The 24,379-nt window shown below is 47.4% G+C and overlaps 2 protein-coding genes across 2 annotated transcripts; one reads left to right on the forward strand and one right to left on the reverse strand.

Annotated features, from left to right (window-relative positions):
• Positions 1-203: 203 nt before the first annotated feature.
• On the reverse strand, positions 204-11,099 carry GGCX (gamma-glutamyl carboxylase). Its single transcript, XM_044261545.1, has 15 exons — positions 10,975-11,099; positions 10,408-10,578; positions 8,649-8,807; positions 8,157-8,322; positions 6,590-6,668; positions 6,039-6,145; positions 5,039-5,202; positions 4,450-4,715; positions 4,170-4,301; positions 3,637-3,788; positions 3,042-3,211; positions 2,696-2,826; positions 2,261-2,408; positions 1,906-2,101; positions 204-1,464 (listed from the first exon to the last, which is right to left on the reverse strand). Exons 1-15 carry the CDS (start codon positions 11,015-11,017, stop codon positions 1,272-1,274), a joined length of 2,277 nt encoding a protein of 758 aa, XP_044117480.1. The 5' UTR covers positions 11,018-11,099; the 3' UTR covers positions 204-1,271.
• A 9,580-nt stretch (positions 11,100-20,679) lies between these two features.
• On the forward strand, positions 20,680-24,070 carry VAMP8 (vesicle associated membrane protein 8). Its single transcript, XM_044261546.1, has 3 exons — positions 20,680-20,842; positions 22,182-22,340; positions 23,630-24,070. Exons 1-3 carry the CDS (start codon positions 20,840-20,842, stop codon positions 23,771-23,773), a joined length of 306 nt encoding a protein of 101 aa, XP_044117481.1. The 5' UTR covers positions 20,680-20,839; the 3' UTR covers positions 23,774-24,070.
• The last annotated feature ends 309 nt before the right edge of the window (positions 24,071-24,379 follow it).

The following is a 24,379-nucleotide window of genomic DNA, read 5'->3' on the forward strand; positions in this document are numbered from 1 at the left end:
TGTTGGATAGATACCCAGGTGGAGCGAATTAGATGTATAGGTGGAGAGCACAGGAAAAAAAAAGCTAATAAGCAGCATCACTGGAAACCATGAGGTGGACACAATCATCCCAAGTGTGTACGGTGAGAAGGCAGCTGCGGAGGAAAGAACCACTGACTGAGGAGGCGGCGGTGGGGTGGGGCATGGGAAGAGAAGCCTGAAAATAGAGATGTCATCCTTTATTGGAGTTGCTGGGACTGCTAATTCATTGCTGGTCTTTGCTATGAGACCAAGAGCATCCAGAGCAGGAGCTTTCTTTCCTCCACCTTTTTTCTCTGTACATTCTTACTTCCTAGCCCAAGTGCCAGGTTTTTGAGTTTTCAAGAACTGAGGTGCATCCTCAATCACCCTGTACATCCAGACCTACAGAATAACTGCAAACATACCCTAATCCATACCCAAGTTTGGTTAATTCCTACTTTACATCACTCTCTTTTCACTAAAGGCTAGAATAATGCTAAATACACTGAGCTCAAGGGACCTACTACCAACCTTCTAATTTTCCTTATTAGTTTGACTTTGTCCTATTCTAACTATTCTCATAGCTGCTAGGGAAAAAACTACTGGCTGTATACACAACAGTAACAATGAAGAAATCACAACGGCAGAGAAGAAAAAATTACCCTGCGCATTTAGAACTTGATCACTATCCTAATCTTGCCTGTAACTAAGAAGACAAATTTGAAGTTGCATTATTTCATTATTATTGTCAGTGATTCTGCAAATTACAAGAGGCAGGGTATGGGACCTTAAGTCAAATAGATGAGAGTCAAACCATCTATACATCTCTTACTAGGTGTTTTCTTTGAGCAAATTAAAACTGTCTCTAAGCCTCTCTTTCTCCAACTGTAAAATAGGGCTAATGGCTAGTAAGAACTAAATATAGTAACACAGGCACAATACTTCACACAGCGCCTAGCATATAACAAGTACTTGAAAACAGGTCATCATGGTACATTAAATCTCTTTCCCCAAGAAGCCAGTCGTTAAACCGGACTTTTACCCCTTTATCCTAGAAGGGTATTTTCATATTGCTTTTAAACCCCTTAGCCCCTTAACCTTGATGTGATAAAGTTCATCCTTGATTCACTCCCATCGTTCCTCTAAGGTATCCTCTCTGAATTTTAAAGAACTACAGACAAAGAAAAAATGTATAAAATATCAATTTCTTCACATTCCCACTACACAGGTTAATGGTCCTATGACTGGTTGCTCCCACATCTGTATCCAAGTCAGAACTCTGAGTGGACATGGTCAGAATTTGGCTCAGGAGGATTAGAATTTGAAGAATCTGTGTTTGAATGACTCAACTCTCCCACTGGCTCAAAGGGTCGCAAGTTTGCGTAAGTCACCTCTTGGGCCAGCTGCTCCAGGGAAGGGCGGCCTAGTACCAGATTTCGAAGCGAGATACAAGTCATCAGGAAGCTGAAAAAGAGGAAAAAGTTCACCCAGTCTAAAGTGTTTCTACATAGGAATTCCTGCCAAAGCCCTTAGGGTGAGCTGGTCCTACCTTCTCTCATTCAGGCATAAGTGAAAATATCCCCCAGTGACCCACCCATCCCAGCTGGAAGGGCACCCCACTCTTTATATGGTCTGTTAAAGGATTCCAGAGTCTGGTAGGAATAACCCACAAGAGTCTGGTAATAAGCTGAGGCAGAACAAGACAGCAGGCCACCAGACACAGGTCACTGACTCTTCCATTAAGTCAGTGAAAGAATGGAGAAAGAAAAAGATACTTAGCACTAGACTGTCCTTTCCTGGGAAAGTACCACCCCACACACACACCCTGCCATTACCTTCCCCAGAGAAGTTACCCAACTCACAACCACCTGATGACATAGATCAGGACTGTTGTGGAAAACTCACCTGCGACGAAAGATATAGAGCTTCCGCAGCAAGAAGCGGGAGAACCGCTCATGGAAAGGGGTATTTCTCCGGCGTTCAAGTTCTTGGAGCCTTCGCTGGCGTCTAAGAAAGGTCTGAACCAGTGGTGTTGGCTCAGGGCCCCCTTGTACTTCCCCTTCCAGCAGAGGCTGCAGCTCTGGAGGCAGAGGCCCCGTTTCTGCCGAGAAGATAGCAAAAAGAGAAATCACTGAGATTATTCCTTTAGAACTCTCACCAGTCAGAGGCTTCAAGTTCATTCTTTAAAGGCTATATTCTCATTCACAGCCCTGATTTCTCATAAACAGGTGCTTTCTCAGCCAAATCTTCATATACTCACCAGTTCCATTCTCTACCTTCTCCTTTAATTCTTGCAGATATGCCAGGTCTTGCTCCAATGCCAGCTCTGTAGTATTGACGTAGATGTACATGTAGCAGGAAGGACTGGATGATATGGTATACACCTTATGGTACTCACCAGCAGGCAACTGACAAGGGGGAGGAAATGGATTATTTCACTCCCTAACCTTTCCCTCGGCAGCCTATGTGCCTTGTGCATTCCCCACTGTACCCCAATCCACCCTGGTCCCTTACCCAGGCACTTTCTTCTCACTGCATTTTGGAGTACAAAGGAACTGACTTCTAGAATCCTGGATGAGGTTATTCACAGCCTCATCAAAAGCAACGGAGGCTTTTTTTGGGAACCCGCACTTTTAAGTCTCTGATAAATTAACTCGTCTAAACTTTTCTGCCATTGTTAATTCCAGCAAAATACCTGCATTTTTTCTCCCTCCTGAAGAGTCTGGTTCTTCTGTTCTGCCACCAGCTCGACAGTCACCTCCCCCTGCAGCAGCTGAATGCTAGTATTGCCCAGGTCTTCACTCACAAAATTCTCCAGGTGCAGCCCTGCCAGGGGCAACAGAGTTCCCCATCCCATCCTATGGAAGATGAAATCACTCCCAGCCAGAACAGAGATATCACACCTTTACCGCTACCACCCCTCAGGTTTCAAGAATATTCCTCCCAGCAAGAATGCTCCTCCCCCCTCTACCACATACAGTGTCCCCAGCCAAGAAAGCCACAGGGAGAGACAGCAAAGCTTTCTTTGCTTTCCTCCTTACCTGGGAAATCTGCAATGAAGACCACCTCAGTGTGGTTGTCCAGGCTGCTCTTGATTTCCTGTAACTTGGTCCTCCAGGGAGACAGGTCCATCAACAGTGGCTGCAGCCAAGGTGTACGTTGGAAGGGGGACCAGGCGGCCTGCACGATGTCCACACGAGGGTCAAAAATCCTTAGGAAAGAAAACCACGTTCTAAGGAGACCACAGCCCACAACCCACCGGAATTTCTGGTTCTGTTCCTTTCATCACTGTTCCCAAATAGAAGAAATGGCTTATGTCAGCACGTTAGTGCCATTGTGGGGCAGAGAGAGAAGAGGCAAGAGATTCTTGAGCAAGGGGGAAGAATAAGGGGTTAGTGGCCACCTGAGGAGAATTGCATTAACAGTTTCTTTAAAAAAAAAAAAAAAAAAGTTACCTTTTCTTCTGGTTGATGGTGCCCCCTGCTGGAAGCAATCAGCTATGCCCACAACCAGGTGAACAGGGACATGCACCCGAGGACAGCCTTTCAAGCAAACCAACACTGGGGAACATGGGCTATTCATCTCGGCAAAAGGAGTGAAACTTCATTTTTCCCCTTCTCTGTTCCCCTTGCCCACCTCTGCTGGAAGCGGTCATTGATGGAGACCCAAATATCAAAGTAGATCTGGGGATCAGTGACATTGTACTTGGGAAGCAGGTGGCTCAGGCAAGTGGCATATTGCTTCAGCATGTCTGCGTGATCCTTCCATCGCCGGCTCTGTGTGAATACCTGCCCCAAACCCCCACATTAGTCCCACCTCGTCGTTATCAGCCTCCCAGACAGCTCATGCCCCACCAACAGCACTAAGAGATCTCTGCCTGTTACCTGTTTCGACCAGAGGGAAAAAAACCTGAACTTGTCTTTGGGGGAGAATTTTTCGTTGCTGGGCTTTTTACTACTTACCTTTCCTAAACCTTATTTCAATTCAAAGAAGTGAATGGCACTACCCTATTTTAATTTCAACAAAAGAAGGGTCAACCTGGCTCCTGAGAAAAGGGCTGAATGGACCCAGATTACGTTTTACTTTACAATTATGTTTAGGACCAAATCAGACCCTGGTGCTCCAGGGAGCTCTGAAGAACTGGAGGTCGTCAACATCAGGTGTCTCACCCCAGGGTTAAGGTAGCCCAGCTCGCCAGTGCGGCCATCACGGTAGGTGATCTTCACGTGCTGGTGGGAGCGTGAGTGGACCATCATGTCCCAGGAGTAGCCATACAGCCCATTTGTCCAGTTGTTATAGCCCTGAAAAGGCAGGGCAGAGGCGATCAGCCCAGCTGTCCTCCTATTAACCCCATCCTCAACCAACGCAGGGGCTGCAAAACCAGCCCCACACTTTCCCTAATGCTGTGCCCCCTGCCACCTCCCTAGCTAACCCCCAGGTCGCACATACCTGGGTGAGGAAATGGGAGTAGGGCAGGAAAAGCTGCTCCAGGAGGTAGAACAGCGTGAAGGCAGCACCCAGCCGATGGCGCAGCCCTGGCTTATGGCCACCTTTGGCCCGGCTCCTCTTGTACACGCAGGACACACTGGGTTGAGGGGTAGCCTTGAGGGGTAGTAGTTCCTGCAGCCTTTCGGGGAAGCGAGATACCAGCTTCCGGGGCCACTCAGGGGAGCAGAAGAGAGGGCTGCTGGCCAGCATGACGTAGGGGAACATACCTAGAAAAGGAGGGAGGCAATAAGTATTTCAGGAGTTTGGCTGGGGGGAAACATGGGTAAACCCCTCAAGCCCTCTCCTTTCGGAAGCCTCTCCCTGGTATTCCACCTGTGATGAAAGCAGCTCGAAACTCAAGCGGTCTTATTTCCCCGAGATGCCTTACTCTGCAACATACAAGCTGAGCCCATAGGCCCCAGTCCTTTCCTCCTGTTTACTGCCATGTCAGTGACTGCATCTGACTCAGTGTAGCTCCCGTGGCCATCGCCATCTCCTGTTCCCCGCACACCGGTGGCTTCCCACCTCCTACCAGACCACAGGTACTGACCAATGCTGAAAAGCTGGGAATTCATGCAGTGGAAGTAGGACACGAAGAGGAGGCCGATGGACCTCGAGGCATCAAAAAAGAGCAGGAAACCAGCTGAAAGGTCGAGCAGCAGTCCGCACCAGTGCACCACCAGTAGACTGGTCATCTCCTCGGACAATACTAGTCTGCAGACACCGGAGACAGAGGTCAGCCACCAGCGCACTGGAGAAGCCAGCGTTTACAGCACATTCACAGCAAATGTGCCTTGGCTCACCCTGTCCTTGCCAAAGTACCCTAGCAGGTGGGTAGAACTCTACATAAAGACACCCTGAGGTAGAGCCTCCAACCCCCTTTTATTTCCATACCCTTTAAGTGTTCAAATTTTTTTCAATGTACCCTACGTGCTAACCAAGGGCAGATTTCCTAGGGCAAATCTGATGGAGGAGTGAGCGCATCCGGTGGTGGTGGGGAGGGGTGGGGGTGGTAGATCCTCCACAGAGGATATAAAGGAGAAGAAACTATATAGGTGAATGCGCGACTAACATAATAAAATCCAACGTTTGAAACTGGGAAATAATAGGCAAGAGGAAAAAAAACAGAGTAAAAAGTGAGGAAAGAAAAAACGGGAGGAAGGGAGAAATCAAGAGTTTTCTAAGAGGTGGCAACAATGGTTTTGTCAGGGCAGGGACTGTCCATCTGCGAAGTCCACTGGCCGACGAGTCCTGGTGAGCTGGGAGCTCGGACTCATGCACCAGGTCACCTTATTCTGATTCTTTCAGTTTTTAGTTTTTTTCCTTTCTTTCTTGCCCCTACCATACGTCTCCCAGGGGCAGGTAAGACCTAGATGTTTTGGTATCACTGACTTTGCCTTCTGCTGAAGAGAAAGATAAGTGGACAGAGGAAAGCACATGGCAAATTCAGGCAAAGCAGGAACAGCAGCCATTCCTGCAGACCCGAGGGAGGCGAGTCACCTGCTGTGCACCACTACTGCAAGGAGACACCTGCTCTGCCTGCCACTCACTTGAAGGGACTGAAGAGCCAGTGCCGGGACAGATATTCCATGGAATAGCCTTCTACCCAGTCTGCGTCCAGCTTTTTCACACCCGCAATGAAGTACACAATGAAGATCTGCAAACACAAAATGCAAAGTGAAGGTTCAAATAAAAAAGAACCTGCTTTTCTGCAGGTCTAAAATGACCTAAGTTCTGATCTGAGCTCAGGCCCTAAAGAAGATTACATTCACTCCATTTACTCATCTGAGATCTTCAGTCGTATGGACAGTCTACCAATGCCAGGCACGGTATTGGGTCCCAAGGGGAGTCATGAAGCCTAGATCTCTCGTAAGGACGCTCAGCTAGCAGGAACAAAGCTCTGTGCTCTCCGCAACAAGGTAAGAGAACCCAGAGACTAGGGGACTGGAAACTCAAGAGTCAGCCTTGCTTTCCAGCCAAAGGGGAAAAAAAAGGGAAGCTCCAGGGGGGCAGAGTACAGCGTTGCCTGGCAGCAGGATGGTCATGCTGACAATGGCTGTGGAAGAACACACCCCCCGCCGGCTTTCCTAAAATCCTATACCTGGCCACGCAGCACAGCATAGTTCCAAAGGGGCACGTGGGCATTCCGCTTGCGGGCATTCAGCAGGCCGTCCACAGACCTACACCAAAGGTAGTAAGGTTAAGGAGAGCTTCTTAATCCCGCACATGTCCACCTTTTTTTTTAAGTGTAATTATCTATCCCAGGCCATCTCCCCTATCCTCTCTGGTTCTCTGGGATCTTCTGAGGCTCTTTAGAAGTATAGGAGCAAATTTAACAGTGATTATTTTCAGTCATAATAGCAATACTACTAGTGCATTAGAACACATAGTTCAGTGGTTACCATTAATTAGTGAGTCAACTAGTCTGTCTTAACGGACCAAATCAGGAAAAGGATCACAATGCTTCATAATATGACTGAATTTGAAAAAGAATGAATTTGAGGGAGTGTTTGAAAAGTTAAAGGTGTATGTAGCTATATAGTACATTTAAGAAAAAAAAAATCTCAATATCCAAACCAAACTGACATCTCAGAGACCTAGATGTCAGCAACTAGTGCTGGAGGGTACCTTGGGAGAGAAGCAATAAACCCAATATATTAAAACTAGATGTATTCTGGGGAGACAGAAGCAAAGCAGGTTTCAAGAAGACAATGAATGAGCAGAGGGGTTGGGAAGGGGCAGCTTGTGCTTAAAAGCACAACTGTGCTTTTAACTTGTGGTACTGTAATGAGGAAAAATGTAAAGTGTTTAGTACAGTGCCTGGATATGGGGAAGCCCTGAGTAAGGGATAAGTATTTTTTCAAACTGCGTAAAATTACAAAAATGGAACTTTTCATGAACATTCTGTCAAAACTGTCTCTTAATTTTATATGATCAGACCTGTGCATCTGAATGAGCTTAAAGGTTTACAAAGGGGTATGTCTAGGTATAATTAGTGGCTGATAAGTCACTAACAAAGGCATCATCTGAGATTTTTTTCCCGATACCCATCTTACTGGCATCTCCTATTTGCTTAATGGGGAGAATCCCTAGAGGTCATCTCCCCTGCCACCCTGTCTCCAAATCCCTTCACCACCTCCCCTGAGAGATGGTCACCTAAGCCAGAGGTGGAGGGTTACCTCCTCCCAGGACAGCACTGCTGAGCAGCCCTGGTGGGCCCTCTCCTTCTGACATGACTCTGCCTCACAGCAACTTCTACTCTTGGCTCTAACTCTGCCCCTCTGGGCTCACACAGAGAAAGTCTGCTCCCTCTTCCACAAGACCACCCTCGAAGTATCTGAAAACATCTATGTCTGGCTTTAGTCTTCTCTTCTTCTCTCTAAGTGGATTACAGGAAGTGGATAGATCAAGGCACCTGGGGAGATATGGAAAGAGTGAAGGGGTGGGAATGGAGCCATTTTGCTTTTTGTCATCCCATGTGCCCCAACCTCACTGACCCCTCCCCTTCCCAAATTCATCTGGACCAAAGTGTGACCCTGTAACCACACTTTGCAAAGCATAGTTGAAAATATGCTTGCTGGGGCAAATTCTAGGAACTCACCGGACCCCTACCACTGGTAACCATCCTGACCCAGCCAACCCTTTTCCCCTTTCCCCTAGAATCATACCAGTAGCGGTTTGCATCCACGAATGTCAGCTGAAAGGCCAACAAACCATACAGATAGGAGTGGTTGTTCCATGAGGTCTTGTCCAGGAGAAACACATACCAGTATGGCAGCAGGAATAACACACAGCTTATCCGGTAGCACAGGCCCAGCATCATGCCCAGTGCCCCTGGGATTTGTGGGGGAGAGGATCAAGAGGTCAAAGGGTCACCAGAGGCCCAGCTCCCCCAGGACAGGCTGTGGGTGGGATTAAGAAAAGTCATTGGACATTTTATAATCACAAAGCCAAATGAAAAATCAAATGTTATTTTAGCATTTTAAAAAGACTCATGGGGTTAACAGCTCAGATGACACACAGGGAGCAGAATGATATTAGGAGTCACAGGATAAGTGAAATAATGAACCCAAGACTTTGGTCATTCACCGGCATGCTTTGTATTTCTGTGGTTTAGGGAGGCTAGTCAATACTCCCATCTCTCCCATACTTTCCCTCACCCAGAAACATGATGGTATAGACAAGATACATCCAGTCAAGTGGTAGTGGCTGCAGGGCGTCCAGCAAGGGGAAGCGGCACACGTCCAGCCCATCCAGGTATCTTCGGTCCAGAGAGCTGAGCCCCCGCTCTTGGGGAATGTCCAGCACCATCATTAGCCCTGGGAAGGCAGTCGAGGAGGCACCCTTAGGCCTCAGCAAAGGAAGCAGTGGAATACAGCACCCAACTCCAGGGTCAGTCTTTTTACCTAACCCTGGCTCTGCCATTTATTCATTCTTTCAACAAATGAATTCATTCATTCATTTATTCATTATTCAACAGTAATTACTGAGTGTCTGCTCTGTGGTAGGCATTATGCCAGCTATGTGATCTCAGATAGTCACTGCACCTCCCTGAGCCAATTCCTCCTTCCCTATTTGAGAAAGGGACTCATAATATCTTACAGGGTTACAGGAGGCACCTGGATGGCTCAGCTGGTTAAGTGACTGCCTTTGGCTCAGGTCATGATCCATGAGTCCTGGGATGGAGCCCTGCATCAGGCTCTATGCTCACAGGAAACCTGCTTCTCCCTCTCCCTCTGCCCCCCACCCCTGCTTGTGTGTGCTGTCTCTTTCTGTCTCTCTCAAATAAATAAAAATCCTTAAAATGAATTTTACAGGGTTACAATGAGGATTAAATAAGAGAAATGTACAAAATGCTATAAAAGCTGTTCAGGTAGGGACGCCTGGGTGGCGCAGTTGGTTGGACGACTGCCTTCGGCTCAGGGCGTGATCCTGGAGTCCCGGGATCGAGTCCCACATCAGGCTCCCAGCACCATGGGGAGTCTGCTTCGCTCTCTGACCTTCTCCTCGCTCATGCTCTGTCTCACTGTCTCTCTCTCTCAAATAAATAAATAAAAATAAAAAATCTTTAAAAAAAAAAAAAAAAAAAAAGCTGTTCAGGTAACCTTGAGTTATTAACTTCTGTCCTCCGAGGCCATAAAAAGTGTTCTAGGATGGTGTGTCTTAACTTTTCACTTCTTAGCACACCCAGAAAACAGTATTTGGCTTACTACACTAGAGCAAACAGAAGGGGCTACTCAGGTCAGAAGGCCAGTTCCAGGTAAGGCAGGGTTTCTCAACCTCAGGACTACTCACATTTTGGGCTGGTTAATTATTTGCTGGGAGAGGCTATCCTGTGCACCACTGGTCACTCAACAGCATCCCTGGCTCCTAAGTAAATACGAGTAGCTACCTATTCCCCTTCCCCCAAGTTGTGACAAATAAAAATGTCTACAGTCATTGCCAAATGTCCGCCAGAGAGCAAAACTGCCACCAGTTGAGACTGGGCTAAGAGAATTAATACCTTAGCACATTTGTAACCCATTCCAGGCATACATGCTGTGGCCTATGAGTAAGGAAACTCTGGATTAGGGACTCATAGCCAAAATGTCAGCCCTGTCACCCTGCTATTTCTCTGAGGTCTGGTCCTGTGTATAGTTACTGGGCAACTTCATGCCACAAGCAAGATGGGTCTCTGGTCATCTGCCTCTGTATTTCCTATGGCCTCAGATCAAAGCATTTCTGCCCTCCAATCCCTAATCAGAGGAGATAAAGGCGGATTTGATCCTAAACTCCACAAAGATCTCTTCCAGGAAATCAGCATCTTCAGCTCTGACGAAAAGGGAGGCAAGTCACTAGTAAGTAACCAAGAAGTGCGCAAGGGAGGATGGTTATTCTCCCACCCATCATCACACTAGTCGCTCCAGAAACCCCATTTACCAAAGAGAAAACGGAAGACAGCCAGGCTGGCAGGATCCGTTGGTCGATTCAGCAGGGTCACCAGCCTTCCCCAGCTGGAAACATCTGTGCACTCAAACCCCAAGAGTTTCCCCATTCCGCTGCCCTGGCTCGGCCCTGAAGACTGTCCAGCCTTGTCTTTCTGTACTTTATCTGCAAGCAAACAGAAAAGTGTATCTGCAGGTGTGGGACGGAAGTGCTTTCAAATCGGCTCCTCCCCAAAACACAGAAACCACAGCCCCTACAGCCCCAGGGTTTCTCCCTATTGGGGCTCTCCTATTTATTTCTGACTACTAGAAACATCCTCGCAGTGCCAGATCCGTCTGGATCTCCCAATGTCCCAGAACCTCTCTCAGACTATAGCCCCCTAATCGCAAAGCGCCCCGAGTGTCCCCATCACCCCAAAGCCGCATACTGCAATCTCTCTCTACAAGCCCCTTCCAAATAGAGACCCCTTTCCCGGGGTCCCTCAGACCAGTCCTACCACCCCCAGCCCTCTGAGACAGAGCCCCTCTCTCCCTCCGCCGCAAGGGAGGACTCTGAGCCTACGTGAGTCCGGCTGGACCCGCGCGGACCGGGCAGACACCGCCATGGCTCCGCGGAGGTAAGACGCCCAAGGCTGTGACAGACTAGCAGGGAGCGACAGGAGGACTCACTTCCCTAAGCCCCGCCTCCCCGACACATCAGCACGCACGCGGCCGGCCGGAAAGCGCTAGATAGGACTGTCGTGAACAGCTCTCTCCGGCCTCGCTTGCTCCCTGCTTGGCGGCAAAGGGCGGAGCGAGGAACCTTGGGGCTGGGGGAGAGGGAGCTCGGGCTGGTATCGCCTGACGGGGTGATGGAGGAGGAGCCAGGATTCCCCCAGACGCCCATCTTCAGCCGCTAGACCAGTCTTACCATGAAGTGTCCCAAAGCCCTTGGCGCTTTCAGCCCTAACAAGTCTCAGAGTCCTGACAACTTCCCTGACCCACCCCCCACGCCCCCATTAGGTCTCTCCAGGTTGTAGAGTTCCTGTGGTGCTCCCTGACGTGAGCATGCGGGTGCAATGTCACTTTTCTCCCAAGACGTTGACCTCCGAGTTGAGGACGCACCTGAAGGGCTGTCCCGGCGTAGGGAGAGGGCGCGAGTTGCTTTTGTTCTCTCTTCCAGTACCTGCCAAGAACCAGAGGTTTGAAATGAGCTGGGGAAACCGGAACGACACAGCTGCAGATGTAGATGTAGATGTAGCTTCAGAAGATGTAGAACAGGGGCAGCGCGTAGAGTGTGCTCTATCAGGGAGGATTCCTAGAGGTGAGTCTTGAACAGCACTTAACAGTATCTAATTTTCTGCCATGGGATTGTCCAGCAGGATCACAGAAAGGCATCCTAGAAAAGCAGTACTCGCATTTTCTTGGTGTCAGGACACTTTTACACTGCTACACATTACTGAGAGCCCTAAAGAGCATTTATTTATGTGGGTTATATTTTTCCACATTTACCGTACTGGAAATTTATACTGAGAAATGTTTAAAATACATATTGAGTCACTTAAAAAAAAAAGTAATAGACCAGGTTTACAAATAAAACGTTTACATAAATAACTTATATGGAAAAAGTTTGTTTTCCACAAAAAATTGCACAAGTAGTACTATATTGTTTCATATGCAAATCTAATGTCTGGGTTAATTGGAAACAGCTGGATTCTCATATCTGCTTCTGCATTTGATCTGGTGCTGATTGAAGTATGTGAAGGAAATCTGGCCCTACAGATACTTAGTTGGAAATAGGAAAAGCATTTTATTTTATTTTTTTTAAAGATTTTGTTTATTTTATTTTATTTTTGACAGAGAGAGACACAGTGAGAGAGGGAACACAACCAGGGGCAGTGGGAGAGGGAGAAGCAGGTTCCTGCCAAGCAGGGACTTTAGGATCCCAGGACTCTGGAATCCTGACCTGAACAGAAGGCAGATGCTTAACAACCGTGCCACCCAGGCGCCCCCGGGAAAAGCATTTTAATAACGATTTTAGGTAACAATTTAGGTAACATTTTTAGGCAAAGTTTAGGTAATTGTGGGTATCCTTGTTTGATAACACACCTTAACTTAGTAGTTTTTTACAGGTTAGTCAAATGTAGAATCTGAGGGGTACCTGGGTGGCTCAGTGGGTTAAACCTCTGCCTTCAGCTCAGGTCATGATCTCAGGGTCCTGGGATCCAGCCCCACATTGGGCTCACTGCTCAGCGGGGAGCCTGCTTCCTCCACTGCCTGCCTCTCTGCCTACTTGTGATCTCTCTGTCTCTCTCTGTTAAGTAAATAAATAAAATATTTTTTAAAATGTAGAATCTGAAACCATCTCAATGAACTGCATGCTCTGTCACATTGAAATCATTGTTATATCTCCCACTTTGTACCTTTTACAAAATGCATATAGTCATTTGGAAAACATTGGTTTGGTGAGTTATGCTGCTCTTCTAAATGCAGAGTCTCTTAAATGTTGGGAAGCTGCCAAGCTCACAGTGGCAGATACAAGTTTTCCAAAATTCTAATATTCATTTGAAAGTTCAAATTTATTCATTGGCAACAAATACTGTCTATTGTTTCCCTTCGAAGAACAGCCACACTTCTTTCATTTTTGAAAAAAAAAAAAAAACAACCAACCCTGCCAAATGTGCCAGTTTGAATAACTATAGTTTGTCCAATGTCCACAAGTAAAATGATGTACATTTTTTAAAAAGAAAGGAAGAAACAAAGATACTCAACATCTTATTTTATTAGGGAGTTATACATTAGAACAACAATGAGTTAGCTGTTAGAGTGGTTCGAGCAACAGGAACTCTACTTCATTGTTGGAAGGAATGCAAAATGGTACACTCACTTTGGAAAACAGTCTGGCAGTTTCTTCCAAAACTAAACATGCTTTTACCATATGATCCAGCAGTTGTGCTCCTTGGTAAAGACACAAAGAGGTGAAAAATTATGCCCATACAAATATATAGCAGCATTATTCATAATTGCCCAAACTTGGAGGCAACCAAGAGGTCCTTCAATAGGTGAATGGATAAATAAATAGATACATCCATACAGTGGAATATGAGGTGATAAAGCAAAACGAACTATTAAGCCACAAAAGGATGTGGGGGAACCTTAAACTCATATTCCTAAGTGAAAGAAACCAATCTGGAAAGCTTACACTGATATCCTGAAAAAGGCAAAACTGTGGGGTTTTTTTTAGATTATTTATTTATTTATTTGAGAGGAAGACAGAGAGAGCTGAGTGAGGAGAAGGTCAGAGAGAGAAGCAGACTCCCTGTGGATCTGGGAGCCCCATGCGGGACTCAATCCTGAGACTTCGGGATCATGACCTGAGCCAAAGGCAGTCGTCCAACCAACTGAGCCACCCAGGCATCCCAGCAAAACTGTGGTTTTAAGGTGAAAGATCAGTGTTTGCCAGGAACTGGGGGGAAGAGGGAAAGTGGGAGGGATGAATGGGATATTTAGAGAGATGAAACTATCCTGTATGATACTGTAGTGGTATCATGAGGCATACATGTAATTATACATTTTCCAAAACCCATTGAATATGAACCCTAATGTAAACTATGGACTCTGTTAATAATAACACATCAACTGTAGCTCATCAGTTGTAAAGCAAATATGCCATGCCCGTGCAAGCTGTTAATAATGGGAGAAAAATAATGGGAGAAAAATGGGAGAGTGCTAAGGGATATGTGGGAAGGGTCTGTAGTACTCAAAAAAATAAATTCTGTTAATTTTAAAACATTGCTTCAGCTCACAGTTTAACTACACAAGTGCTTTTTCTTGGAACAACTGGGAGACAGCCATCATACTTGGGTATGCAAAGTGCTGTGTGTATTTCCCGTAAAATAGTCAAGGGTGGGGCGCCTGGGTGGCTCAGTGGGTTAAAGCCTCTGCCTTTGGCTCAGGTCATGATCCCAGGGTCCTGGGATGGAGCCCCGCATCAAGCCCTGCATCAAGCTCTCTGCTCAGCAGGGAGCCTGCTTCCCCCTCTCTCTGCCTGCCTCTCTGCCTACTTGTTATCTCTGTCTGTCAAATAAATAAATAAAATCTTTAAAAAAAATAGTTAAGGGTGTGTACTTCAGTGTCAAGAATTAATAAAATTAATAATTTGTACTGCTTCATTAGGGATGTTGAAAATGGCATTTTTTGAAAATGCAAGTGTGCAGCCAGGAGGATACAAGGACTATTAGTGTGATTTGGTGCCACTGTCTCATTCCTGCTAACTTGCCAATAATTTTATTATCCACAGTTGGCTTTTGTATCATCAGTGCAAATGGCAACATAGTTAAAAAGATGAATAACATATCAGTTTTATTATAGAAATAGTTTTGTTCTTAAAGACCCCAGGTGTTCATGGACCATGTGCTGAGAACCACTATCCTAAAGGAAAAGGATGTCTGGAGTAGATGTAAAAGTAGGGATTTCTAGGGATTTTCTACCTGTGTTTGGCAGGTAGAATCGTGGGGTTAACAGTGTTCCTGCTACTGAGGGTCTGGCCCACTTCTAGGTTATCCTAACAGGCAAGGTAGGCCTAGTCACTTTAGAAGCCATAGATCTATTTAGGGGATGAATGTCTTAATCTGCTGTCAAACCCCAGTCCAAATGAATCCAATATGGGTTGGAAACTTTGAGCTAGCTCTTCTAAGACCATTCAAAATTAGGTGGTTTCATTAAATTCAGCATTTATGGGGTGCCTGGGTGGCTTAGTCATTAAGTGTCTGCCTTCAGTTCAGGTCATGATCCCAGGGTCCTGGGATGGAGCCCAGCATAGGTCTCCCTGCTCAGTGGGAAGCCTGCTTCTCCCTTTCCCACTCCCCCTGCTTGTGTTCCCCCTCTCACTGTCTCTCTCTGTCAAATAAATAAATAAAAACTTTAAAAAGGATATAAAAAAATAAGTTAAGCATTTATAGTCTGTTATGTGCCAGAACTGGACAGGTTATAGAGAAACAAATTATTAAGCTGTCGCCTCTGTCCTAGGAGTTAAAGGATAAGGAAACATAATAATTAGAGAATATGGAAATAATAGAATGATAATAATAGAATGTACAAAATCCTAAGTATTAAATGAGATTCAAAGTGCTGTGGGAGCACTGAAGAGGAAATGAATCATGACTGGAGAATTCAGAAAGTTTTCTGAAAACTTGGCACTGGGCTTTGAAGGATGAGTATCATTTTGAGAGGAGAGAGGGAAATCAGAAGTTCTTAGTACAGGCGCCTGGGTGGCTCAGTAGATAAGCTCAGGTGGGTCATGATCCCGGAGTCCTGGGGTTGGGCCCACGCATCAGGCTGCCTGTTCAGCGGGAAGCCTACTTCTCCCTCTCCCGCTCCCTCTGCTTGTGTTCCCTCTCTCGCTGTGTCTCTCGCTGTCAAGTAAATAAATAAAATCTTAAAAAAAAAAAGTTATTAGTATAGTCTTGGGTGACCAGAGAGCATTCTGGGTAAGAGAAGTACAGCTAGTAAAAATGAACTGTGCTAACTCAGCACCTCTTCACCCATGACTTAATTTGTTTTTGTTGAGGGGGTTGATTTCCAGTTTATCCTTTCAGGACCAGTATACAAAGACCCACACCACTTAGTATTTATTTTTCCATAAAATGGTCTAATATTTAGGAAAGAGATTTCTTCATAGGTCCTTTCATTTTATTTTTTAAAAGATTTTATTTATTTATTTGAGAGAGAGCATGAGTGGGGGCGAGGGGCAGGGAGAGAGGGAGAAGGAGAAGCAGACTCCCCACTGAATGGGGTACCCAATGTGGGGCTTGATCCCAGGACCTTGAGATTATGACTTGAGCCAAAGGAAGATACTCAAACGACTGAGCCAACAAGGTGCCCCATGCATGGATTTTTCTAAAAAAAAAAAAAAAAAAAAAAAATTTATCAGGGTGCCTGGGTGGCTCAGTGGGTTAAAAGCCTCTGCCTTCGGCTCAGGTCATGATCCTAGGGTCCTGGGATCGAGCCCCATATCGGACTCTCTGCTCAGCAGGGAGCCTGCTGAGCTGCTCTCTCTCTGTCTGCCTCTCTCCTACTTGTGATCTCTGTCTGCCAAATAAATAAATAAATGAATAAATAAAAATTATCTTTTTATCTGCACTGCAGAGAAAAAAGCCCTCTTACAGATCTCTCAGTTCAATACCTCAAACATTTAGTGAATGAGTACTGTGCGCATGGTGTATGTCATGTTCAACAAGGGGTGCCGAAATAAAGACATAGCCCCTGCCTTCACAGAAGTTAGAGTCTAGAAAGCGTCAATGTGTATGCAGCTAATGGCAAAGCATATTGCACATTCTATAAAAGATACAATGTGCTTAGGGATTCCTAGCTTGGGAAACTGGTGGAACGGGAGTACTACTCAGCATAAAGGGTTTGGTTTGGCTGTTGGTGGCATCTGTGTAGAGAGCACTGGAGAGGCAAATGAGAACAAGGTCAGGGCTGGAGACACAGATTTGAGACTCATCAATAAATGGCTGCTGAAACCATAATGCATTGCACTTCCCTAGGGAGACCAGGGTTTCAACCTTGGCATTATTGATATTTTGGTCTGCATAATTCTTTGTTTGGGGAGGGCTGCCTTTGCATGTAGGAAACTTAGCACCCTTGTCCTCTACCCACTGGATGGCAGGAGCACATCCCCCTAGCTGTCACAACCGAAAATGCCTCCACATGTTGTCACATGTCCCTTGGAGGGCAAAATCAGCCTCACCTCAGAGAGGACTATTGCTCCAGGAGAGTGGAGCGTCCAAAGGGAAGATGGCCACGGATGGAAACTTCTGGCTCTAAGAGCACAGTCAGAAAAGGGAAAGAGACATTGGGAGTGATAGGGGGTGAATGCCACAGATGGCCAGCAGTGTAACAGCCTACAAAGGAGTTTGGAGACAAAAGAGGCCTTGGCAGTGGTGAGAGCTTTATGATCCTTCGGGGAACAATGCCATTTACACCTCCTGAATGTGCTTTTTCCTTGTTTTCCAGCCTTTCCCCAGAGAGGTACAGGTGAAAACTGCCACTTGGGCCACAAATAAGAAGATTGGGATAGATGTCAGTGCACCCCCAAAGTTTGCCTCATTGCTTTGCAGGCTGCTAATGTTCCTCTTTCACTATTTCTGTTTCCACTATTAGTCTCCCTTTTCTTTTGTAAAGTATTTTAACAGAAATACAGAAATATATATCCGGATTATTTAATCCTAATAATGACCCCACAAAGCAGCTTTCATACTTCTTCCCATTTTGCAGATGAGGAAATTAGAGCTCCAAGAGAGAAGTGGCTTGCCCAAGACTACACAGCCAGGGAGTAGTGGAGCTGAGACCCAAACCTTCTGATCACACCGGGACCAAGAACACTCTTCATTCACACCATGACTGCTTCTTTGGCTACAATGCCGACCACCTAGCATTTTCCTTTGCAAAGTGACCTACACTCCATTTCTCCTGGAATAGAGTTTTCCCTCTCCGTAAAAAAATCAATGACTTGTTTCTCTTCTTGCACCCTGCCCATAGTACCTTCTCTTTCCTTTCCTTTCCTTTTCTTTTAAAGTAAGCTCTAAACCCAACATAGCTTGAACTCATGACCCCAAGATCAAGAGTTGCATGCTCCTCTGACTGAGGCGGCCGGGCACCACTCCCCACACCTCCCGGCCATATTACCATTTCTGCTCATAGTGCACTGTTTGGTGCCTTATTGAATGGCTCATCTTGTGAGGGCGCTAGCAAGGTGGTCTTTTCTTAAAGGGAAGCATTGTGATGTGTACAGGTGAGGCCAAGCCCGCAGGGATTCCACACAGTGAAGAGGGTGAGCAGGCTGCATTCCCAACTGTGGGTGCTGGAGATCTCCCTAATGGGTGCTGGGTTTAGGCCAAGGGTCAGCTCCCTCAGGGACACCAATGTATGTCCCAGGCTGGCAGTGGCATACTAGACCCGATAATTCCTCAACGGCTGTAACCCTGATTTCTACCCTGGAAATTCTCCTCCATGTGTTTCTGCTCTCCTTAGCCATCTGACTCTGGTCCTTTGTTTCTTGGCACCTTTCATGTTTCCCTACCACCGCCGCATATTAGCATCTGGAATTCTTAATCATAGTAATTATAATAGCCACCATGTACCGCGGCTTGTTTCAGCGCCAGGAGCAGACAGTGAGGTAACTGAGGGTCACAGATGTCCCATCAATGTGTCCAGGGTCACACAAATATTAAGGTATAGAACAGTGTGTCTAATAGAAATATAAATTGAGTCACATTTGTACTTTTAAATTTTCTACTGGCCAAATTAAAAGAAGAAATGGGTGAAATTACTGTTACTTAATGTTACCAACTTTTAAAGATTTTTTTTTTTAAATTTATTTATCAGAGAGAAAGAGGGGGAGAGAGCAAGCACAGGCAGACAGAATGGCAGGCAGAGTCAGAGGGAGGAGCAGGTTCCCCGCCGAGCAAGGAGCCCGATGCGGGACTCGATCCCAGGACGCTGGGATCATGACCTGAGCCGAAGGCAGCTGCTTAACCAACTGAGCCACCCAGGCGTCCCCTCAACTGACTGAGTCACCCAGGTGCCCCAAGTACTTCAAAGACTTATTACACAAAGAAGAATGCAAATATCTCATCAGTAATTTCACATACCGATGACTGCTGAAATAATGCTGTAGGTATATTGAGTTAAATTTTAAAAGTTGGTAACATTAACATTGGCTCAGTGGGTTAATGTTACCAACTTTTAAAATTTAACTCAATATACCTACAGCATTATTTCAGCAGTCATCGGTATGTGAAATTACTGATGAGATATTTGCATTCTTCTTTGTGTAATAAGTCTTTGAAGTACTTGGGGCACCTGGGTGACTCAGTCAGTTGAGTGTCCTACTCTTGATTTTGGCTCAGGTCCTGATCTCAGGGTTGGGAGGGAGACTGAGCCCCTGGGCGTAGGTCTCTGCACTCACAGGGGAGTCTGCTTGAGATTATCTCTCCCTCTTCCCCTCCCCTCTTCAAGTGTACGCTCTCTTACTTTCTCTCTCAAATAAATAAATCCTAAGGAAAAAAAAGAAATGCGGTGTGTACTCTTACATCACTTCTCAATTCAGACTAGCCACAGTTTAAGTGCTCATCAGTCACATGTGGTCAGTGGATACTGTACTGGACAGTGCAAGGACAGATCAAGGATTCTGACCTACCTCTAAGGATAGTGAGAAGTGAGACAGCTACATTCTCTGTGAAAGCAGGCTGGTACTGTCCGTCAAATTTCAGATTTGCAAACTACAATAATCTCATCTAATTGGAGATAAGATTTCATTATAAAGTAGAATAATGCATCTCAAAACAGAGGTCTAACATTTGTTAATTCCTTTAAAAAAGTATGTGTTAGAGAAGCTGAAATTTCGCTCTCAGAAGTGACACTGATACTTCTGGGATGGGACAGGAATGTTTGTTCCCTCTTGCATGTCCCTGTTAGTGTTCTGTCTTGATAAACACCATCCAGGAAGACTAGATTTTCTGTGGCCTGGAGCCAGCCAGGTGGTGGAAAAATCCTTTGCCCTGGGGCCCTTTTCTGTTCATAGGGCAGGCTCTGACCATTTCTGATGGGACTCACCAACCCCTCTTTGTGGCTCCTGAAGGGACTGTTGCACTCTGGAAAGAAAGAAGGGATTGGTAAACTAGCATTTCCTGGTTCTGACAGTGGACAGGTCTTCCTTCTGGACACCGTGTGGGGCACACTGTCTATGCTGTCCTTTTACACCTCCCCACTGTCCTCTGAGGTCAGCATTAGCACCTGCAAACTCCAGAGAGGTGAAGAAAGTCACTCAGGGTCACACAGCTAGTAACCCAGAGCTTTCTGACACCATGGCCCAGGATCACAGCAGTCCAGACTTGGGGGGTTTTAATACTCTCTGCCTACACACCAACAAGGGAACAGCAGTTGCCAGGAAGAAATTTTCATTTCTGTTTTCTGTTTCCATGTGAATTACCCGTGGCGGGATACTTACAGTTGACTTCAGTCTCTAAGATTTGGGATCAGATATTCAGGACATTATTAAAAAAAAAAAAAAGAAAGAAAGAAAGAAAAAAGAAAGAAAAGAAAAAGGAGGCAGCCTCCTCATCTAGACCAGGAGGCCAGCCTCAAGAAACCTAGGAGGGCTGCTTGATCTTGCTTCTCTTGCTCCTGGCGAATTAGACAATCTCTGGTGCCCAGGAGCCCTGTGGCTTTAAGCCTGAGCCTGGTTTGGGAGGAGACTGGGAGGGCGACGGAGGGTGCCCGCCTACCTGGGGGAACCTGCTCGAGGTGAGGCCGGCGCGTCTCGGGATGCGAGGCGGGCGGGGGCAGGCTGAAAGTTGGAGCAAGCAGGAAGTGAAGCGAGGGCCGCCCGGGAGGAAACAGACTAGGCGAGTCCCGTCGCGGACAGGCCCGAGCCGCCGGGAGACATGGTGAGCGCGCTGGGAACCAGAAAGGGGCTGATTCAAAGAGGAGCCAGTGTGGCCTGGGGGTGAAGTGGAGGGCCCGGGGATCGGGGGAGCTGGTGGCAAGGCAGAGCACCGGGCCAGCGCTGGCTGCGGCCGCTCTTCTTTGACAACTTGGCTGCGGAAAGCTCGCAGCCGCCTGGGCGGGTATTCCTGCTCCTTGTCCACTCCCTCCCTGCCCTGACCTCGCTGCTGGCCTCGCAGGGTTTCGGTGGGGGTTGGCGGGGGGGTGGGGTGGGTGTCCGAATTCCAGGCGGGGAGTTGCTGAGAGGCCCGGCATCTCCTCCTCCAGTTGTGACAGCCCCGGGCGGCACCTCCGAAGTTCTCGGGGTTAGATTCCAAGCCCGCGGCGGGAGCTCTGCCCGGCTGCCTTTCACCTTATCCCCATATAGAAACTCCAAGAATCTGTCTCCCCGTGGAGTCTAAGGAATCGGCGGCCCCCTCTCTCTAAACATGAGGAAGAAAACTAAGTGTTTCTAAAGGAACCAGAAGTTGGTTCTCTGTGATAATCCGTCTAGTTTGGACCCCGGCTTCCCGGCCTGTTTCAGAAGTTGAGTGGGTCAGGGAGGGAGGAGCCTAATACTAGTTTTTCCCTCCCTGTTCACAAAACCTTATCATCAGCCTGGGAGGACTTGCCCTCCATTTCCCTCAACACCCAGGCTGCTGTTTTTATTTAATATCTGCTTAAGCAGGCGGTGGTGGCTTGGGTGCCTGCACTTGGTGCTATGCGGTGGGCAAAGCAGAAGTTCATGGCGCAATGGCCGTCCCTCAGGCGGCCTGGTGGGGGCCTTGGAGCCTGGTTGCTCTTGCTCTTGGTCCCCGCAAGGAGGCTTCAGGACCGCCTGGGGCCCAAACCTCTCTTCAGCTACTGTCTTGCAGTGAGAGGGGGTTTGTGCGCCCCCTGATGGTGTTCTGCCGGCCAGCACACATATTTTTTAATGAGGACCCTTTGATAAATAGTGGTGGGTTTCCCCTGTCATGAGATGCCAGGTCCTCTGACCACATCAGAAGAGCAAGGCAACCATGGAGTGGGATTTAGGGCTGTGTTTCTTTTCCTCGTCAGGGGCCTTGAGAACCTGAAAAGAAACTCGATCTAGTCTATCTAGCATCAGCGCTCACCTTCTGGGGCTTCAAAATGCACTTGTTTTTGATTACATGAGTAATACATGAAAACATTCTCTTTGTAAACAGTTGAGGCATTAAAAAAAGCTAAAGTCCACCTCAGGCCTTCCCCTCCCCTGGCCTCTGAGGCTGACTCTGGGTTCCTCCACCACTTGGTCTAATTAACCCCTGTGCTGCTGTCCAGGAGGAGGCCAGTGGAGGTGGGGGACATGATCAGGTGCGGAACCTGCAGAGTGAGGTGGAGGGCGTCAAGAATATTATGACCCAGAATGTGGAGCGGATCCTAGCCCGAGGAGAAAACCTGGAACATCTCCGCAACAAGACAGAGGATCTGGAAGCCACCGTGAGATAGGGAGCCCACCCAGGGGAGGAGGTTGGGGGAGGGGAGGGTAGAGGAAGAGAGGGAGGGAGGATTGTTGGGTTTGGGGGGTTGGTAGTGTTGGGGGCAAAATGGAAAAGTCTGCCTTTTCACTTGTTTGGGGGAACTGACAAGCAAGTCCGCAGTTCTGACTCTGGTCTACTCCACTGATTGGTACTGGGATCCAGGGAATGCCTCCAGGGACTTGGCAGTGGTTGGGGGGAATGGGTAGAGGTGACTCTTGGAGGCATTTTCTGAGACAGATAAGATGACCCAGTCAGCCTTCGCATTCTTAGGCTTCTCTCCCTTGAAACTGATTTTTCCCTTTGAAGGCTGCGCTTGACAATCATGTGGGCCTGACCTTCCCAGGGCAAAAATATTGGCTCTTGAAAATTCCTCCCAGGGCCTTTGGCCTTCTCTAGGAGTTACTAGGCAGGGGGCAGAAAACTGCTAGGGTTTTGCTGACTCTGCTTTAAAAGGAAGCTGGGAAGAGCAGTGAAATTCTTTGATCCAAGGGTCCTCTGCTAGCTGAAGGCTAGAATAATATCTCCCACACATCTTGCTAGACCTCATTCCTCTCTCTGTCTCTTTCTCTAGCCAGGGGCTGAAGCCAGCTGCTCAGGGAGGGGGTAGCTAACAAAATACTGCAACAAAGGTTGGAGCCTAAGGTTCCATGTCCACAGGAAGAGACTGGCTGTGGCTTTCCAAGTCCAGAGTGTAGTCTTGGGTCTAGTCTCCCTGGACTTAGTCTTTCTTCCCACAACCGAGTCTGGGGAGCACGGCTCAGGGAAATGTAATTCCTGCAGCTCATGTTGAGGAGAAAGAACAGTTTCTCTCACCTCCAAGCTCCCTGCTGCCCTGGCCCTGTCCTCCAGCTTCAGCAGTTCCCATGGGGCAAGGAGTTGTGGAGCCTCCTGGAGCTCGTGCCCCTCAGCCCATGTGTGCCCTCCCAAGGGCAGATTGTACAGACAGTGTCGCATCCTTGGGTGTGAGCATATGTAAAAGACCCCTCCATGTGTGTGACAGTGTAGGGGTAAGGAGAGAAGGGGGGTGGCAGGGGTCAAGGGGAGCCCAAGAATTCTAAATTTGAGCCTGGCCCATCAGAGTGTCATGAAGGTGTATCTGTCAAGGTAGGAGGACTGTACTTTTTTTGTGTAACAGTCTGTTCCATCAACTGCTCACGTAAATATTTAGATGGCTAGCCTGTGGGCCTCTGTTTGTCCTCTTGTTCTGGTGGAAGGAGGCCCTGGTTCACTCTGCCTTGTCCCCAACAGTCGGAGCACTTCAAGACCACATCGCAGAAGGTGGCTCGGAAGTTCTGGTGGAAGAACGTGAAGATGATTGTCCTCATCTGCGTGATTGTTTTTATCATCATCCTCTTCATCGTGCTTTTTGCCACCCATGCCATCCCAACTTAGGGAGCCCCTCGCCCCCGCCCTTCTCTTCGGGGCAACCCTCCACAGTGGGTGCCAAGAAGGGTCCTCTCTCCCATCCTTGCCCGCAGGGAGTGCTGCTGCGTCCTCCCGCCCCTCACTCAGGGGCCCCTCTACCACACTGTCTGCCCCAGGCTCCTTGGCCCCCCAGAAGGAGAAAGCTGGACTGTGGCTGTGTTTCATGGGCCCCCAGAGTTGGTTGGAGACACACCCAGAAAGCCCAGCCTGTGGCTGGGAAACGGATGGTGGCCGGTGGGCAATAAAGACCTTTCGGTATCCTTACACATGTGAGGTAATTTCTCCCCTTCCCTTTTGCCTTTGGCTCTTCTATTTCTTTTCTCTCTGGGGACACCCTCTGCCCGAGATTCACCTATTTGAGGCCCTGTGGCTGGAGGGGTAGACAGTGTATGTTTGGAGAAGAAAGATGGAGTCTTCCCATCCTTCTCTTATTTCCATTCTTGGTCAGAGGTCTCAAGAACCAGAATTTTCTGAGGCTTTTCACATGTGGAAAATTCAAAACCATTTTAGGACGGCATGCAAGACTCCCAAGTGTTTCCCCCTGGGGTCTTGCCAAGTCCCTTTTATTACTTC

The sequence above is a fragment of the Neovison vison genome, chromosome 8 (assembly GCF_020171115.1).
Source record: "Neovison vison isolate M4711 chromosome 8, ASM_NN_V1, whole genome shotgun sequence".
In the NCBI taxonomy this organism is placed as follows: domain Eukaryota; kingdom Metazoa; phylum Chordata; class Mammalia; order Carnivora; family Mustelidae; genus Neogale; species Neogale vison.

Bases quoted from the DNA above. Each gene is read 5' to 3' on its own strand.
- GGCX (XM_044261545.1), bottom strand. From the start codon at position 11,017: ATGGCGGTGTCTGCCCGGTCCGCGCGGGTCCAGCCGGACTCAC. The intron at 8,323-8,648 runs GTGAGGGAAAGT...CACAAATCCCAG, and splicing joins CTATACCATCATGTTTCTGG to GGGCACTGGGCATGATGCTG. The intron at 4,716-5,038 runs GTCAGTACCTGT...CTCCTTTTCTAG, and splicing joins TTCCCAGCTTTTCAGCATTG to GTATGTTCCCCTACGTCATG.
- VAMP8 (XM_044261546.1), top strand. The intron at 22,341-23,629 runs GTGAGATAGGGA...TGTCCCCAACAG, and splicing joins CAGAGGATCTGGAAGCCACC to TCGGAGCACTTCAAGACCAC.